This window comes from Microtus oregoni, unplaced genomic scaffold, assembly GCF_018167655.1.
Source record: "Microtus oregoni isolate MIOR12 unplaced genomic scaffold, Mior012 000011F_ref0000422, whole genome shotgun sequence".
NCBI classification, from domain to species: domain Eukaryota; kingdom Metazoa; phylum Chordata; class Mammalia; order Rodentia; family Cricetidae; genus Microtus; species Microtus oregoni.
This window is the reverse complement of record NW_024543070.1, coordinates 38,109,709-38,127,957: the sequence shown is the minus strand read 5'-3', so window position 1 is coordinate 38,127,957 and position 18,249 is coordinate 38,109,709. Positions and strand designations below refer to the sequence as shown.

Here is an 18,249-nt window from a genome sequence, read left to right as displayed (position 1 = left end):
CTGCTTCTGAGACTTGAACCAATAAAACAAGATTTTCTATCTGAGACTTCTACTAATAAACAATAAGAAGGGATTTTCTATTGATTTTTTAATTTTTTCTTTGTAATTCAACAGATGTACTTTGAGGCAGCTCAAGAGATAATTATCAGGTACAAAAATATCAAATTTCAACAAGTAATAAACTTTAACATATTCTAGATTATCCATATTAAATATCTGAATGGTTACCATCCAGGTGCCAGTCACTGTTTGTGAGTCTGCAAAAACTTGTATCAATATATATATATATATATATATATATATATATATATATATATACACACACACACACACAGAGAGGAAAAGAACTCATCTCTGTGACAATTAAATAGTTCTACCTAAATGAATTTATTTGATCTTTGAAATGGAATATTTAACATACCTTACATTTAACAAAAGCAATAAAATGACATCTCAAATCACTGCAAGGAAATACTCATTTAATAAATGGTTAAACAGTTGCCTACTTATATGGGGGAAAGTTAATGCCCTAAATCATAGCAAGTAAAGTAAAATTTTAAAATGTAAGCAAATAGGAATACTTAACAAATTTGCAAGTTAGGGAGGATGCAAGACACTATGGTGGGGGGAGCTACAAAAAACCTTTAACACAATGAAAGACATCATAATCACAAGTTTTCAAAGTGATAGATGAAAAGATATGTAAGACACCAAAGAGTCAAAAGATCAACATATACATACACCTAGCACATGAGAAAATGGAGGGAACATAAACAGCCCAAAAGCACACATAAAGAACTCTGCTGGGTATTTTATAAAAAATGTTTCTATAATAGGGAAAAAAAGGCAACTCAGAAAGGAGCATCCTAAGTTAAAAGAAAAGGAAAGAAAAAAGACATTGCAAAACAGGAAAGTACAATTCTTCTCTTGCTGGACAGGAAAAAAATGAAAATATATACTGAGGTATCTGTTGGCTGTACATCAAAAATAAAGCAGAAAAAACCTACCAGATTAAAAAAAATAGGGAATAAAGTTATATAAAACATCCACTGTTTTGTAATGTGCTTGTTAATTTTTTATTTTTTGTGGAAGGCAGCAGTCTGAACGTATAGGTTCTGAGATGGTGTCTAACTGAATGCTGCCATTGAAAAGAAAGAATTCCTCCAAGTCTAAGACTTTTGTAAAAACGAGAAGCCACTCAGGTCCTTACTGACATGGCTGTGAGCAACAGAACAGCGTTTGCCTCTGCTAGTGAGGTGTGTAGACAACACAGGTTCTGCCCTGAGTGTGCGAGATGAGCTCGGCCACCACACACAGGAGCACGTGACCTGACTTCATTCTGCCCTGAAGTCACTAAAGCCCAGTGTGCACCAAATGGAGCTCGAGAATAAGACCAACAGTTGCACAAGATAGAACCAGCACACTGATGTCTGAAAAGCCTTATCAATAACCACACTACTCTTGTTTGCATTTTAAGGGATGCTATAATATTTATTCACTAGATAATATGAAACTTTGACTTTTTTTCTGTATGAAAATGTCAACTTTGGTAGAAAAGCTACTGGTGAAGCTATTGTTCTTACCAGGTACCAAAGGAGTTAGGTAATCTTTGTCACCACCAATTAACAACTTGTACGAAATAGGACTGGTATAAAACAATTAAGCCTTGCAAATGCACCAGTCTCCAGGAGGGAAGTCCTGGAGGAAATTCTGCTTATTAAAATTGCAATTTTAGTTTCCATTAAAGGAGAATAAGACAACAGAAGATGGGATGGCAAGACAAATTATTTCTTAATGTCAGTTGAGCTCATTTCAAATGAGATAACGTATCTCCACCAGGTTGGGATCAGCACAATTTTGTCTCCTCACCTCATTTATCTAATTCAGTCATCTTGATTATAGCCTCATGGACTTCATTTTCAGAGAAAGAATTCTGCAAAACAGCCTACACAACACGCTGATTACCGAACAGTTAATTCTAATTAACTTGGGCATGGCAAGAGAATTTTGATCCAGTCCTAGAATACAAATACAGTCTATTTGTACTGGACTAACTCACATAAAACCCAGAGTATGGTCTCCAGACAAAATGGTAGAGTCAAAGAGATCTAATTTAAAGAAACAAATGAGAAAATTAAAATCACAAATAATTTATTCTTTCGTTAGAGTTGATACAGTTTTAAATAGAACAAAGTACACAGTGGTGGAGAGCCTGGCACAGAACCTACAAGCATTTCAATCACAACAAGGCTTCCCGTGCCTTATCTGTGCAGACTTGATGCCTATTTTCTACTGACTCACTCACACAGACACAGAGAAACCCCTCCTTTGATTACAGTATGTTGAGAACAGTGTACTTGGCATCTTCGAATTTACAGCACCCTTCTGCTCTGTTTCCAGCCAGAAGTGGCAAAATCTAACTCAATTAAAAAGAGTATGTTCTATTCCCTGGATACAGACAACTGTGAGGACACAGCAACTTACCTTTGGGCTAGATGCTTTCAAAGTCTGCTCCAACAGATGTGTTTAGAAATCTCTCAGTGCATGCTTTCCTGTCAGTGCAATGTCCCGAATCAGCTAACACAATCAGTCTCAAATAATGATTATGTATGTCATGCTTAAAAACAAGGAACCGTAAAATGCAACCTCAAGGCTTTCCATACAGATGAGAAATGCCCCATCAAACGCATTTTCCTGTTACAGTAACTAAGAGGAAGAGAGAGGAACGTGAAGATGCCCTTTACTTATACCCAATTAAGAAAGTTAAAATACAAGTGTGTAAAGTCTCCTGGACTCTTATTCTGTGCCATGAACCAATTATACTAATGTTAAAAAAACAGTATGATGAGATCACCACCGAGTCCTCTTTGGTGTGCTTAGAAAGTGTCGACGGTCCTCACTAAGCTCCCTGATTCTCAAACAAGGTAAAGACCAATGCTTCTTCCTTTTCAATTATTGCTGTTTGAGAGGCTTCGTACTTCACTGACACGAACCTGCCAACACTCACAGGTGCAACATAATTATTGCCTTGCATTTTCAAACAGTATTATAAGTCATCTTTACAAAAAGGTTTTAATGCACAAAACTGGAAGGCTTTTAAAAAACTGTCTTTGTACTTAAAAACTGTATCCCAGTGCCCTTGCAAATCTGGTATATAAGAGAGATGCGCACTTCCTCTAAGACCTAACAGTAATATGGTGTGCTTCTGTCTTCTCCCTCACCTGTGTCTTACAGGACACCACAGCCACCAAGCATCTACCACACTCCACATTAACAGGGTTTCTGATTCTGCCCAGTGCGTAGTGTACCGCCTTGCATATTCATCACACAAAATAAACATAATATACAAAATATTGCTGCTGTAAAAAGTGTACATTTCCCCCCCTTACAAAATAATTTGTGGAAAAGTATGAAACCCCCTTGACCTTCGTAAACATACAAAGCTGTTGACACCTTCAGCCTGCGACAGTCCATTTGGAACAGTTCCGACGTCGCAGCAAATGACTTTATGTTGATGCATTTTCTGTCCAATGTTGCCATCTAGAGTAGAAATGTGAAATCAGGTGTATCTGGTAGCTACCAAAGCCTTTACAAACTAACCCACAAAGGCTGCTTGGGGATAAGGCAGCCACTTAGCCAAAGATTTTCCCAAAAGCGAGGCAGTGGAATGGAAGGAGCCTTCATAGGTGTCCACAGTAGAAGGATGACAGTATGCTGCTAACGGAGACTGACTGGAATGTAAGGACATCTTCACTGTTGGTAATTTCCATACTGTCCCTAAAAGATAAATTTAAAAATAGAATTAGATAAGACCTTGACTTAAGTTAGCTTAAGACAAAATATTACAAATGTAATTTCAAAGTCATCATACCAGGAAAGCAAAAAATCCAAACATTTATGTATTAGGTATTATCGCTCTAATTCTCCTGATATATTCAACTGCAAATGGACTTTACAGCGTAAATTACAGAAAGGAGTAGTACTTCTAAACCAGACCTGGTAGCACACGCTTGTAACCCTAGGATGGGGGCGGGGGAAGAGCAGGTGGATCTAATGGCCAGTGGAGTCAAAAAGTTTCTAGTTTCTGTGAGAAACACATAGACCCTCCCCCCCCCCACAGACATGCATGAATATACATAACTAAAAATTAAAAAAAATTTAAAGGGTAATTGTCGGCGTGCTGCAGTTAAGTGCCCTATGTTACAGAACCTGAGCCCAACACTGAATTCAAGTTCTAACTGCTGCTACCTTTATCCTTGTCTAAAAAGACTCCAAGACTCAGTTTCTTTTACCCACGAACTGAGAAAGTATGAGCGACATCTCCAGCTCACAACCAGGTCTCTAGTTCCGTCAGGACTATACTAATCCTACCTCTCTGCTATGACCCTAACAAGGACACAAGAAAGGCCTTTCACAATGAGCAGAGTGCCATGGTTTATGCCTGCAGTCCAAGCCACTAAGGAGGCCAAAGAGGAGTCTAGAAGTTCTTTTTTTTTTTTTTTTTTTTTTTTGATTTTCGAGACAGGGTTTCTCCGTAGCTTTTGGTTCCTGTCCTGGAACTAGCTCTTGTAAACCAGGCTGGCCTCGAACTCACAGAGATCTGCCTGCCTCTGCCTCCCGAGTGCTGGGATTAAAGGCGTGCGCCACCACTGTCCGGCTCAGCCTAGAAGTTCTTGAGACCACGAATATAGTGACACCTTTTTTCAAAGTAAGTAAGTTAACTTATTAATTAACTGTAACACACCCAATATCAACACTGGTGGGAAAAGTCCCCTGTGCGTGTGTGCAGGGAGATTCTAATGATGGAAGCACACTGTGCACAAGTCCCCTGTGCGTGTGTGCAGGGAGATAGATTCTAATGATGGAAGTACACTGTGCACAAGTCCCCTGTGCGTGTGTGCAGGGAGATTCTAATGATGGAAGCACACTGTGCACAAGTCCCCTGTGCGTGTGTGCAGGGAGATTCTAATGATGGAAGCACACTGTGCACAAGTCGCTGGAAAGGAGCCTGAAGACTTGAGTTCAGGATCCGGAGTTGGAAGGAGAGAATAACCCACAATGACCTGATTACCACAGGTGTGCCACACTGCCAGTATGCACATGTGAGCATGTACACATCAGTAAACATATAACAAGGTTTTCATTTACACTAATTTTTAGGGAGTTCCTTTTCTATCTAGGAAGAGACCTCTCTCATTTATTTCTGCTACATTCACTAACAGTTTCCAGAGGGCTCATCTAATTTGTTCTTCATTCTGAGACCGCTGTCCTCTGTTGTCGGTGAAGTGGTCCTGAATACAATTGCTTCTTGTGTTCTGTGTAACTGGTGGGTACAGGCCAGGAGGCAAACCTATCTCAATTGGAAAAGTGCTAGGCTTTTTCAACAGTGTTTCCAATGTTCTCTCCTGCTCACTGTAAATTCTGGGAAGGCACCCTGTGGTCTGTTTTATCACACTGAGCTGCCGTCACCTAGGAGGCAATGACACCTGGTAACTATCTAGACTTCCAGGCTGCAAGTCCAGAAGGAGGGCCATCGTCCAGCACACATCCACCATGTGCCTTCCACACTTAGGATTTAGATGAAAAATACCTGGCTGTTCAGGTACTTTAGCTTTAGTTGGATAGAAAGCCTTATCACAGAATACTAGCTAGCTATAAAGAATTGCTTATAATCACAATATGAGCAAATATCAAAGCAATTATGGCAAATAAATCAACTCAGCCTGCAAAGTGGCTTAGCAGGTGGTACCTGCTGCCAAGTGTGATGACGGCGTTCAGTCTCCAGGACCCCCAGAAGGAAGAACCGACTACCACTGGCTGTCCTCTGACCTCCACACACTGTTGCAGGAGCATGTGTGAGCACACACACACACACACACACACACACACACGCACAATAAATAAACTTAAAATACATAAAAAGTAAAGAAGTGAGGTAACGTCTAAACTATTCTTTTCTATAGTGAGAAGAAGCCTATCAGTGACGTCCAGGGAGGGATGAATGCAGCGGGCGTTTCAAAGGTGGCACAGGGAACTTTGGGGCATGTTGAATACTTCATTATTTTGGTTTTAATGACTTCATACGCATGTATAGTTAAAATATATTAAACTATACAACGTAAATGTGTGGTTTGTTAAATGTAAATTACATAAATTAAACCTCAAGAAAGCTACTTTGTTTGTGTTTTCTGAGACAGTCTAATGTAGAGAACAGGCCTCCATCTCACTATGTCCCCAAGGATGATCATTGTGTCTCAATCTCCCCAGTGCTCAGATGGCAGGCATCAGCCAATACCCTTATTATTTCAAAACAGAGAAAGGGAGACCAAGTAATTCAGTGACCAACATTCACTACTGCAGCCATATGTCAAAGCAAGTTGGGAAAGACTGCAGACAGAGGGGACAGCTTCAGGCAGAGGGAGCTGCAAACAAAAGGGCTCTGAGGTGGCCTGATGCATGTTAGAGAAGCAAGAAGCCAATGCAGGGAGGGAACAACTCATGATGTAATACACAGTGCTGAACTATATGGCAGGAGACAGAAAAGAAGTCATCTTTCCTGGGGCCTCCATGAGACTGAAGCCACCCCTGAGGGAAGGTATCAGAACTTGGCTGCTGTTATTAAAAGATCACTCCAGGTTCTATGTGGGGAACAGCAGGATGGAGTCTAAGCCAGGAAGGAAGACCCAGTGGCAGTGGAGTGCTGACTTGAAAAGAAGAAGGTTTTAAAAAATAGTTATAGCTACTAGATACATTCTTACAAAAAGGCTATGAGATTTGTTGCTCAGCTCAGCTTTCAGTTTACCAGAGAGCGGTGCATATGCTGAGGATGAGCCAAGGCTGTCAACCCAAGCCCTGGTTACAGAGACGAAAACGTGAATGCTCTGTGGAGTGTTCACTCTCAATGCCCCACTGTAAATTTATCTGTCTGAACCATACAAACTGCCATGACGATTATATCACTACTGGGCTGAAGAACTTGCTTTGGTTTTCATTCTTTCACCCATTCTCAAAAATAAACAGAGCAGACGCTGGACAGGCATGGCCGCACACCTGGAGCCCCAGAACCCAAGGAACAAAGGGTCCGACAGCAAGCTGGCTACCTAGACAGAGGAACTGGGGTGCGCTGGGCTCAAGTGAAAGACCTTGCCCCAGTAAATGGACACACAAATGTCATACCACATGCAAATTTAAAAAACCCAGCAGATCAATAGGTATAGGATTGCTCAGTGATCCCTTAGATCCCTAAGCACTCTAATCTAGCAAGTCACAGATCAACAGGAGTTCTGTGGAGGACTGCTCAATGATTTATGAAATACCTAAACTCTCTCATCTAGCAAATCAGATGGACTAAGAAGGAAGAGCTGCAATAGCAGAAGTAGGAGACTGACCTAAAGACCTAACAAGGGCAATTCTAGAGAATCAAGTGCCCTCTTCTGACCTTTACAGGCACTGCGTACAAACAGTGCACAGACATACATGTGGGCAAAAGACCCACAGACACAATATAAGCCAAAATAAATAAATAAATGAAATAAAACTTAACTTCTGCCGTCCCCTCTAACCCTCCTCTACTTAGAAGCAGGCACGGCTTATGCACCCTTCCCCTGTGTGTCAGTCTCTTGTACTCTTGTCTTTACTTGAAAGACAAGAGGGGCTGCAAGCTGACGGAGGGCAGGGAGCACCCACCGCTTGTGGTTCTAACGCTAGTTAATGCAGCATCTGGGCTGTCCCTCGGATGAGAACATCTACAGTGGCCTCAGAGCCCTCCTTTATAACTATATACAATTCCATGTTCTACACTCCCTATTTAGTACCTTACAAGTTGTGAATCTATCAAAACATCCTCACTGAAAACCCATGCACAAATCTGAAGCAGTCAATAGCCAATAAATCATTCCCGCAACAAAAGAGAGTGAGAACAAGGGCATTCCTAAGTGCCTATGGCACACATTACAGGTTTTAGAAGTCTGACTGAAAAGAGGAAACTTAGATAAATAAGATACATTTCAACATTTGAAATCTAAGGGTAGAGAAAAAGACGTGATGATAGATACACGCGGAAGGACTACGCAGAGACGTTCAAATGCAAGAGCTCTGACAGCAAAGGTGTGCCAGGTGAGCTGCACAGAGCTGAGAAAGGCCTGGGCCAAATGCACTCTCAACAATATGGGAGACAGCAGGGAAACACTCATGGACAGTGCGTCCAAGGACAATGAGCTGGTATCTTATTTCAAGTTGTTTCACAAGTAAGAGGAGCTGCTATTGAACAGTGCTGGCATTCCAAAATATTTTAAAGTAGTTATACTATTTGGAGTGGGACAGTGACTAGCAAACAAGAAAAGGGGGCTTGACAACTCTTGCCTGAAAGTCCACTTCCTGCAGGCTGGGACTGGTGGATCATGAGTTCAAAAGCAGTTTGGGCAACATAGTGAAATCTTGACTCAAAAATCAGTAAAACAAACAACAAAAGTCCATGGTGATGAAGAGCAATATGGTGGCTCCACGGGGGCAGGGGGACACCTAACTTACCTGGTCGTACCCATAAGGCCTCTGTTGGGGTGGCTGGGGTGGTCCCGGCTGTGCTGCTCTGTAGCCCCCATACTGCTGACCTTGACCCTGAGGATAATTAGGATACTGAGGACCTGGAGCACCCTGGGAAGGACCTGCAAGACAGTAACACCGACAAACCTGAGCAGAGCAGGGTTAGAGGGGACGGCAGAAGTTAAGTTCCATTTCATTTATTTCTTTATTTTGACTTATATTGGGTCTGTGGGTGTCTTGGCCACATGTATGTAATCCTCCACAATTTCAGGGAAGATTTCAAATAAGATGTTACTACATTCTTGTGTCTAAACTAAAAAGGACAGTTTGGCACCTTGACCAAGGTTAATGGTTGTAGTAGAAGTGAAATACTGGAAAGAAACGTCAAGACGGGAATCCCCGTCAATGACGGGAGGTCAAACACTGGAATCCCAGTCAATGGCGGGAGGTCAAACACTGGAATCCCCGTCAATGGCGGGAGGTCAAACACTGGAATCCCCGTCAATGACGGGAGGCACTAAATATGCACTGGGAGCTGGTAGGACAGACTCAAGATGCAATAAGGCCAGGGCGACTCGTGATAACAGCAAAGCTCACCTCTGCTTCTATCCGTCAGCCAGTATAACCAAGAAGCAGGTCCAAATAACGACATAATTTATGAATAAAGTTGGGGAATTAATGACATTTCTAACTGTGTGACTAAATTTACATTTGAAGTCATCAAAATGACAGGATTCTACCACCATTAGTAAGCTTATCTCCATAGGACACTGCTGCTCTTGCAGAAGACACGGGTTTTTTTCCCAGCATCCACATGGAAGTTCACAACTGCCTCTAACTCCAGTTCCAAGGGATCCCATGGCCCCTTCTAACCTCCTGAAACACCACACACACACACAATGCACATTCATACATGCAGGCAAAACACTCATCCCCATGCAATACAACTAAATAAATCTTAATTACACTCTGAGAAGCAATCACTGTTAACACCTTAACTTTACCCATTAACCAATAATAAGACCCAGAAACAACAAGGGGCTGACTCCGCTGGCTAGGCAGGCGCTCCTACTACTTTACAACAACTGGGAGGATGTTTTCTCAAGCAGAAGCTGACAGCTTAGGCACTTCAATGTCTTCTCCCACAGCCACTTTACACCTACCATAAACACAATGACTGGAGACAATCTCACAAGAGGATAATCAATTTTCAACCTCAAATAAATTCTACCAGGTTACTCAATTATTGCATATTCAATTTTTTTTTTTTTGAGACAAAATGTCTCTGTAACTTTTGAGCCTGCCCTGGAACTAGCTGTTGTAGACCAGGCTGGCCTTGAACTCACAGAGATCCGCCTGCTTCTGTCTCCCCAGTGCTGGGATTAAAGGCGTGACCACCACTGCCTGGCTCACACATTCAATTATTAACTCTAAATTAGAAGAGAGTTCGACAAGAGAGGCCTATAAAGGAGCATGATGGGAAGATCCTTTAGGGTTCTTGGTATACAACAAATAGTATTTAATGATAATTCTTCTGTCTTCTTCCAGTAAAAACTATTTTTCACAAACCTGTATGTTTAGCTCATTTAATGACATCAAAGTTGTTTTCATGCAATTTCAATAAAATTGATTTGACATACAAAAGTCATGAAAAGGAAATGCCATTTAGGAGAGGCAAGAAATGTCTTTGGGAACAGAAGAAAACCATGAACAACAACTTCTCAACATATCTATTTAGACTTCTCTTCCTTGGGAAAGACATGATGCCACAGAGTGTTAACGCACACCCTGGGAGGACAAAAGAATCTCGGCCTCGGGGAAGGGTTCTTCCTTCTCACCATAAGCAAAGATGGTTCCAGACAATAGAAAACACCAATAGTCCAAAGTAATTCATTACTCCTGGGACAAGCAGAGCACGTTAGTGCTGGCAAGCAGCTGCCGTGCACCAAACACTCATCTCATGCTCTACATGCAAAATGGTCAAAGACACAGACAGATCATCAAATAGAATTATTTCAAGGCGGATGTTCTAATAGACTTTTCGGTACTAAAAGTATTAGGAATTAAATCTAGAGCCTTGTGCATTCCAAGCAAAGAAAGCCGGCAGAGCTCTTCACAGGAAACACAGCTGTACTTTCCCTATCCTCTGTATGATGCACACATTTAGGAAATACTCCCTCAGATGTGTGAAGTGCTTTGAACTAAAACGACACATTGCCTTTATGGATTCTGAGTAATCTTTCCCTTTGCACTAAAAAAGAAATTTTTATAGTAACAGCTACTTGTGTACCTAATTATCATTAATCTAAACTCATACAAAGCTGCCTCCTGTTCATACATGTCAAACAGACCCACAAATTCATTCTTGCTTTTAAAGTAACTGTTACCTTACTGTTAAACAATGTCTTGAGTCTGTAGCCATTTCTGAATGGATTATTAGTTTACCTAAGAGGAACATCTGTGTGACTGTGTCTATGGTATGTGCTCACATGTATGTACATGCTCATGTTAAATCTGTTTCCTTTTTTGAGACAGACTCTCACTGGCTGATTCACTGGGTAAAATTCAGTGCTGCCCAAGGGACCCTCCTGCCCCTGCCTCTTCAGTAACGTGACTAAGGATGAGTACCCTTAGGTGGGTGCTGAGGTTCTGACTCAGGTCCTCATCCTTATGCGGTAAACACTTTTACCAACTCAATCATTTTCCCCATGCCTTTAAAAGGAACAGTCTAAAACAATGGGGCTAAAATAATGCGTATAGAATTAAATGGGCTGGAGAGAGATGACGCAGTAGATAGGGAGGGACACTTGTCACCAGACCTGATAACCTGAGTTCAATTTCCAGGACACATATGGTAGAAAGAAGCGACTCCTACAAGTTGTCCTGTGACTTCTACAAGTGCACTGTTTCACATGTATTCACACATGCACAATAAATAAATGCTTAAAAATTAAAATAAAATGGAGGTTAAATACCACTTGTATATTACAAGAACAACCATGACATCTTTTCATAGGGAAGAAAAATAAAGTAGTTCTCACCATAGCCCTGCTGCTGCCCTGGGTAGCCCTGCTGCCCTGGGTACTGCTGCTGCTGCGGTGGGTACCCTTGCTGTGGAGGTGCTCCTTGATAAGCATCTTGCTGTTGGCCGTACTGTGAGTTTCCTACAGAAGAAACGGAGAGGAGGAGAACAAAGGACTGAGAAGTCTGCCTAGTTAAAGTTTTTGCTTTTCCCTCTAAGATGCACAGCCAACAATACAAGAACAAAATGAAATGCCATATTGATTTTTAAAAAGTTAACAAAACAAAGAAAAAACTCAAACCAAACAGAAGGATTTCGGCCAAACAAACTGCAGTTAAAGCCAATGTGCAAGGTTGAACTGCAGCTCTTTCAGCGCCTCTGCCATACGAGCATTACAGTTACTGGAGCACCACAGTCCTAAGATCATGACTATGCTAAATAAAATAAAAAAGACAAAATTAAAGACAGCTACAAGAGCACACACTAGCTACATGACATCAGCAAGCTGTTCCCTAAAGGCACTATGCTGAGATGTAAATAATACATATGTACAAACACACACGAGGGGTAAGGGGAGTGGGGATTGATGGATTTATGTTCAAAGAGGAAATTTCCACGGAGCAAAAAAGCATTTCTCAGTGTTTTAGTCTTTTTACTGCTGTTAGAAATGGCACGTCACGGTTACGTTCTAAGTATCTGTAAGGTTGTTCTGGGACCCTGTAACTTTCCAGACAGCCAGCAACTTAGTGCTCTTCAAGAGCTCTGCGTGGGAAACACTGTCCTGCACAAGAACTGCATTCCTGGAAAGGGGTATGCGTGTGTCCGTGTGTGAAGGTATATAGATACCTCCTTCGTAGTAATGTGGTGAGGAATCCTCGTAAGGCCTATCGTAGCCTTGTTCAGGATACGACGGTTGCTGATAACCGTAATCACTATGACCTACATCAATTCGACAAGAGACAGGAAGAAACGTTAATGGCCACTGAGTGAAAACCCTACAATTAAACTTTAAGATAAAACTGAAGAAAAGAAAGAAAAAGAAATGGAAATACATAAAAAATAATTTTAATTGCATTAGAAGTATTTACCAACGTGAATGCTTTCACAGTGAGCTAAAGTGCACTTTCTCAAAGCAAAGAGCAGCAGTTTTAGAAATGTCACACTCACTCTCTTAACTCTGATAATCCTCACTGAGGGGGAAAACCTTACATTCTATGTTTAAAAAGAAAATTAGAACATTTAGGCCTCTCACATGTGAGTACATCAAGTTAAATCAGAATGAACAAAAGATGTAATTATCATATTTTTCAAACCCCTGTTCTGCTGGTCACCACTTCCACAGCTTATGTTAAAAACAACACAAATTATATAAGAGGTCCTTAAGTTTTCCCCCTGAAAGAAGCTGAAGTGAGTTCTTAACACTCTAGATTTTATTGCATCAAGTACAAGTGTTTTTTACAGTATTTTCAGATACAAGAAAAAACTTTAAGATAGCGTCTCTCACCCTGGCTTCTTTGAACTCTCTGTAGACCAGACTGGCCTCAAACTCACAGGGATCCACTTGCCTGTGCAGCCCAAGTAAAAATGTATTTCTTAATGCTGTCATTTTAGGCATCTTAAGAAATATTTCTAGAGTATCTTGAATATAAAAGTTCATAAGATTTGTTTACTAAATTAGAGAACACCTTAAATTTATGACACAGCAACTTTAACTGGTAGACTATTTTCTTATTCTTTTAAGTTTCACTTTTTAAAAAAATATAGGAACTAATGTTTTCAGTTGCTAACACATAGTACTAACGTTCTGCGAATGTGTAATCAGGAGGAAGGGCTACCGTCACAGATAAATGTTACACTCCTTGTGTTAGTACTGGAGACCAGAGTTCTGCTGGGGTCCATCATGCCCATGCCGCCCCTAAGCACTGTCTACTGCTGCTCTCCTGCTTTTATTGAGGGTTTGCAGTTACAATCTGAGAGCAATGTTCACTGCTAGCCCTCTGCTGAAAAACTCAGCCAGATATTCATCCAGGTATTTACGGACATGATTATTTCTGAACATGAAAACAGATACTCAATTTTGCCTAAGAAAATACAACTGTTGACATAAACGGAATACTCTATATATGTCAAGACGTACTTATACACACCTGTAAAAACATAACCATTTAAATTTAAAACATAGCAACATAAGTAATTATAACTTTTAAACTTTAATATTTACAAAAGTAGTGTGTCTACTTTGAATAGAAAGGTTTAAAATAAGATAAATTTTACATTGAAGAAATAATCAAGACCAAAAACTACCAAGTTCAACATAACTGCTTAAGATGTACATTAAGGTTGATCTAAAAATTAATTTATTCTCAGACTAATTATGTTTACCAGGTAATTATCACCTTTTAAATTTTTCTGTAAACATACTATTAGCTTATTAAAGTTTCTAAATTAAAAAACTTAATATATCTACATAGAAATAAGGGAAGAAAGAACAACATTCTTACTATTTCATGGCAAGAAAATTTGAGATAAAGATACTGTTTTAACCAGAATTACCTAGATATACCATCATTACTAATAAATGTTTATTGTGTATAAAGTTCTCTCTGCTTTATCAGGAACTCTGTGGTGACAGTCGGTGTCTAAAGCAGATGTCCCTGCATCCTTTAAACGCTGATGGAAAGCGGCAGAGGAAGTGCCTTTGTAACAAGCCAAACTCCATCTTCTTGCTAGCTTGCACTAGGTTCTAGCCAAGGGGTCCTAACATTTTACCCTAACATTTCTTTGCCACATAATGTAAATTTAAAATAACAATGGAATTTACTCGACAGATCAATATTTTGGCAAAGCAGTTCATTAGACAAATCACTGTGATACAGTCACTGTCACTTTAGCAGTTCTGTAAAGATTTAGAAATGCACGATAGAAATCTACTTGTGTACTTTCTTAGCATGTAGTTCTTCCTCAGTACAGTCAGCATCGCATAGTTACCTTCCCTTTAAAGAGGGCTGGGGGAAGCCCCAAACTAAAAATCGCAGTGTTCTGTTTACTCAGTACTAGTCCGTGTGCCTGTCTCTTGTAGACACACCTTTTCTCAAAGGCAAACACATAAGCTACAGTTCTTTCACAAGAATGTAACATTAAATAAAATGAAAAATATTCAGGAATTATATATTCTATAGTTCTACAAAGCCATAGTCTTTAAACTAATGGGTGAAACCTTATAGCATGTGAATTAAATCTCTACAAAGATATTACAGAAGAAGAAGGAGAAGAAGGAGGAGGGGGGGAGGAGGAGGAGGGAGAGGAGGAGGGGGGAGGAGGAGGAGGAGGTGGGGAGGAGGAGGGGGAAGGGGAGGGGAGGGGAGGGGAGGGAGGGAGGGAGGGAGGGAGGGAGGGAGGAAGGAAGGAAGGAAGGAAAGGAGGGATCAGTAACATTTGCGTCAGGTTCAAATGAACCATCCCAAATATAAAAAGATGTTCATTTTATGTGAGAAAACATTCTAGTGACAGAATGCACCTCCTGATGGCACTAACAATAACTACAAATATGCTCTGAATTAGTTACAAACAAATGCGTTTACTGTTGGTACTGTAGAAAACCCAAATGTCTCTAAATGAAGAAACGAGACGTAGTTTCTTCACCCTTCATTAAACTATGAAATGCTGTCTACATCAAGACTGGGCAGGGATAGAAAACGGGAAGGTTAGCATTAGGAGAGGTTACCATCAGGGTAATACTGCTGGTTCATGCCTTCTGGAGGACCTTGTCCACCATGACTGTATTGGTCCCCATAATAGTCTTCCTGGCCTGAGAACTGCTGTGGTGGGCCTGAAAAACCACAACCAGTCAAGACGTAAATCATTTGTTCTCTATGGCATCACAGGTGCTCTTCCTAATCTCATGCTACGAGAGACTACTCCTCAGCTGCAGACCCCTCCAGTGCTCTGGCCCTTCTGACACTCTTAATGACTTCCACACACACTTACATATACACACAGCAGGTCCACAAGTCACATTTACAAAGTCAATCTAAGACCATACAAATAATATCCAACAATACCAACTCAGACAAACAGCCTCTCAGAGGGGCTGAAGCTGGTAGGAAGCTCGTTTCTTTTGGCTTTAGTTAGAGCACTTTGTAAAATTGGCTTTGTTCTTGGTCATATATTTAGTAGCTTCTTTAAAAAGGCATTTTCTGTTATAAATTTTGATAGAAAGCTTTATGATGTAATAGTTTCCTAAAAAATACCAGATAAAAGGAAGCTGTGTGCTGGGAAGCTCCTCTATGCCTCAAGACTCCTGCATCCTAAACCCTGCTACCTTAGGGGTGTAAGGGGAATCCAAAAAAGCCCTCGATTTACCTAGATAAAAAGTTCATTAAAACATAAAGCCTTTCAATTGCTGTTATTTACATTAAGTAAGGAACGGTCCAAATGGCCTCTCACCCTGCTGCGGTGGTCTATATGGAGGCATCTGTCTCTGGCCCATCATGTGGTTGCCTTGGTTAACTTGACCCATCATGCCCATGGGGGGCTGCTGTCCTTGGTAGTGCTGCCCACCTCCAGGTGGCATGTTGTACTGCTGCGAAGGAGGCTGCTGATGCATCATGGGACCTGAGGATATATAAAACATTAACACACAATATTCTGGTATAACACTTCAACAACTTAAGAAAGATGCAACAATGTCTTACAACATAAGTCACAAAATGTGCAATCTAACAAAGGAAACGGTTCAAGGATGAGTGAGTCTTTGCACAAAGCTCACACACCCAGATTCATGTGCAAGGAAAACAAGCAAATCTCAGGGCCACTGACATCATTTTCCAAAAGTCAAAATGTAGACAGTAAACAACCTCTTCCTGAACATGGGCATTTTCTACACCGTGTTACCTATACCATCTTTCAAGCTGGGCGGTGGTGGCGCACGCCTTTAATCCCAGCACTTGGGAGGCAGAGGCAGGCGGATCTCTGTGAGTTCGAGACCAGCCTGGTCTACAGAGCGAGTACCAGGACAGGCTCCAAAACCACAGAGAAACCCTGTCTCAAAAAACCAAAAAAAAAAAAAAAAACAAAAAAACAAAACAAAAAAAAAACAAAAAACCTATACCATCTTTCCAGACAAAGTATCTTACTATAGTATTAGAAAACCTAAGAAAAGTAAAGCTCCACAAATGTTAAACCAACAAAAGAAACAAACTTCTGGATTTCCATTTCTTTTTTTTTTGCAGAGGGGAGATAAAGATTTATTTACTTGCACGTATGCGAGCTTGCAGGATTTCTGCACATCATATATACATGCAGGAGCCCAAGGAGGCTGGAGAAGGGCATGTGATCCCACAGAGCAGGGAGCATGAATGTTGGGAAGGGAAATCAGGTCCTCTGTAAGAGCAGCAAGCACTCTTAACTACCCACCATCCCTCTGATCCTACCCTTTTATTCTTCTTAATAGACATTTATTCAACTCTGGTAGGTAGAAACCTGTAAAAGCACTTCACAAACAGATAATTTGAACAATCTGAGGACAAAATTTCAAAAAAGAATCTTTCCCTTTCCAAAATCTCAAAAGTTTTATAAACTTGAAATCAAAGGACTAAAATGTTTCTTTTTTAAGTTAAAATGTATCTGTGTATATGGGTGTGTGCCTCTATGTACCAAGTGCCTGCATACTCAGAGGTGGAAGAGGACACAGATCCCCTAGAACTGGAGTTACAAACACTTGTTGGCTGCCATGTGGATTCTGGGAACTGAACCAGAGTCCTTTCTTTCTGAGGGCAGCTAAGCCTTCTCTTCAGCCTCCAGGACTAAAGTGAAATTGAATGAAACTTATGCCCTGGCAATGCTGAAGCAGGCATGGGCGGTCCGTATATGGTGGTTCTGTTGAACTTGTCCATATTGGGTTTCATGGTCTAAGTTGATGAGGACGACTGACCAGGCCTCTTCCTCAAAAGAGCACCAGATCTCATTACAGAGGGCTGTGTAAGCCACCATGTGGTTGCTGGGAATTGAACTCAGGACCTTTGGAAGAGCAGTCAGTGCTCTTAATCACTGAGCCATCTCTTAAACCCTCTCACCCTGCCCCTTGCCTCCCCACCCTAAAAACTACCAGGAAAAGGAATGTAATAGAGCATGGCTCAGAAAACAGACCTATACAGTCTCCAGAGAGAGAGGCCAGGACACAGAAGGGCCACTGCTGCAGCACACAGTGAGGATGTGCCGTCCCACACTGTCACCTAGCAGTGCAAACTGTCCCCTTAGAGGGCCTCAGAGCTCCTCACTCTACTCTCTCACCAAGGCAGTCTCGGGAGTGTTGTCTGTGGATGCCACTTACCCTCACTCAGGGGTGACAAGACCAGAGAGCATAGGGAAGTTCTCCAGGCAAAAGCGACACAGATGAGTCAGAGGCTCGTTAATAATTTAAACAAACATTATAACAGCCAAGCGAGCCCACTCCTGTAAGTTTCCAGGAACAACGTGAGCCTGAAACTTTACCTCCCTGACAATGTGACCAACTGTTTGGTCTCAAGAAATGCGTTTTCAGAGCTATTTTTTTTCCTATCCACTTTTGTCTGTTCGGCTTTGCTTCAGATTCTTTTCTCTCTAGTTTTTAATTTCATAACTATACACTTTCCGAGCTTACTCTGAAGTCATCAATGTGGAGATGAGCTCCTCAGAGCAAGGAGAAG

General features: G+C 41.1%; 1 protein-coding gene across 3 annotated transcripts in view; it reads right to left on the bottom strand.

Annotated features, from left to right (window-relative positions):
- Positions 1 to 2,134: 2,134 nt before the first annotated feature.
- LOC121453409 (protein SSXT) overlaps positions 2,135 to 18,249 on the bottom strand; it is a 55,490-nt gene continuing 39,375 nt past the window's right edge. The window contains exons 6-11 of one of the 3 annotated variants that reach the window (XM_041660158.1): positions 16,010 to 16,177; positions 15,288 to 15,392; positions 12,410 to 12,502; positions 11,583 to 11,705; positions 8,530 to 8,663; positions 2,135 to 3,777 (exon numbers count right to left, since the gene is read on the bottom strand). In XM_041660158.1, the coding sequence (XP_041516092.1) occupies positions 3,751 to 3,777; positions 8,530 to 8,663; positions 11,583 to 11,705; positions 12,410 to 12,502; positions 15,288 to 15,392; positions 16,010 to 16,177 (650 nt within the window). In that variant the 3' untranslated portion in view covers positions 2,135 to 3,750. The remainder of the gene's footprint in view (positions 3,778 to 8,529; positions 8,664 to 11,582; positions 11,706 to 12,409; positions 12,503 to 15,287; positions 15,393 to 16,009; positions 16,178 to 18,249) is intronic. The other 2 variants (XM_041660159.1, XM_041660160.1) reach the window with 2 other exon arrangements.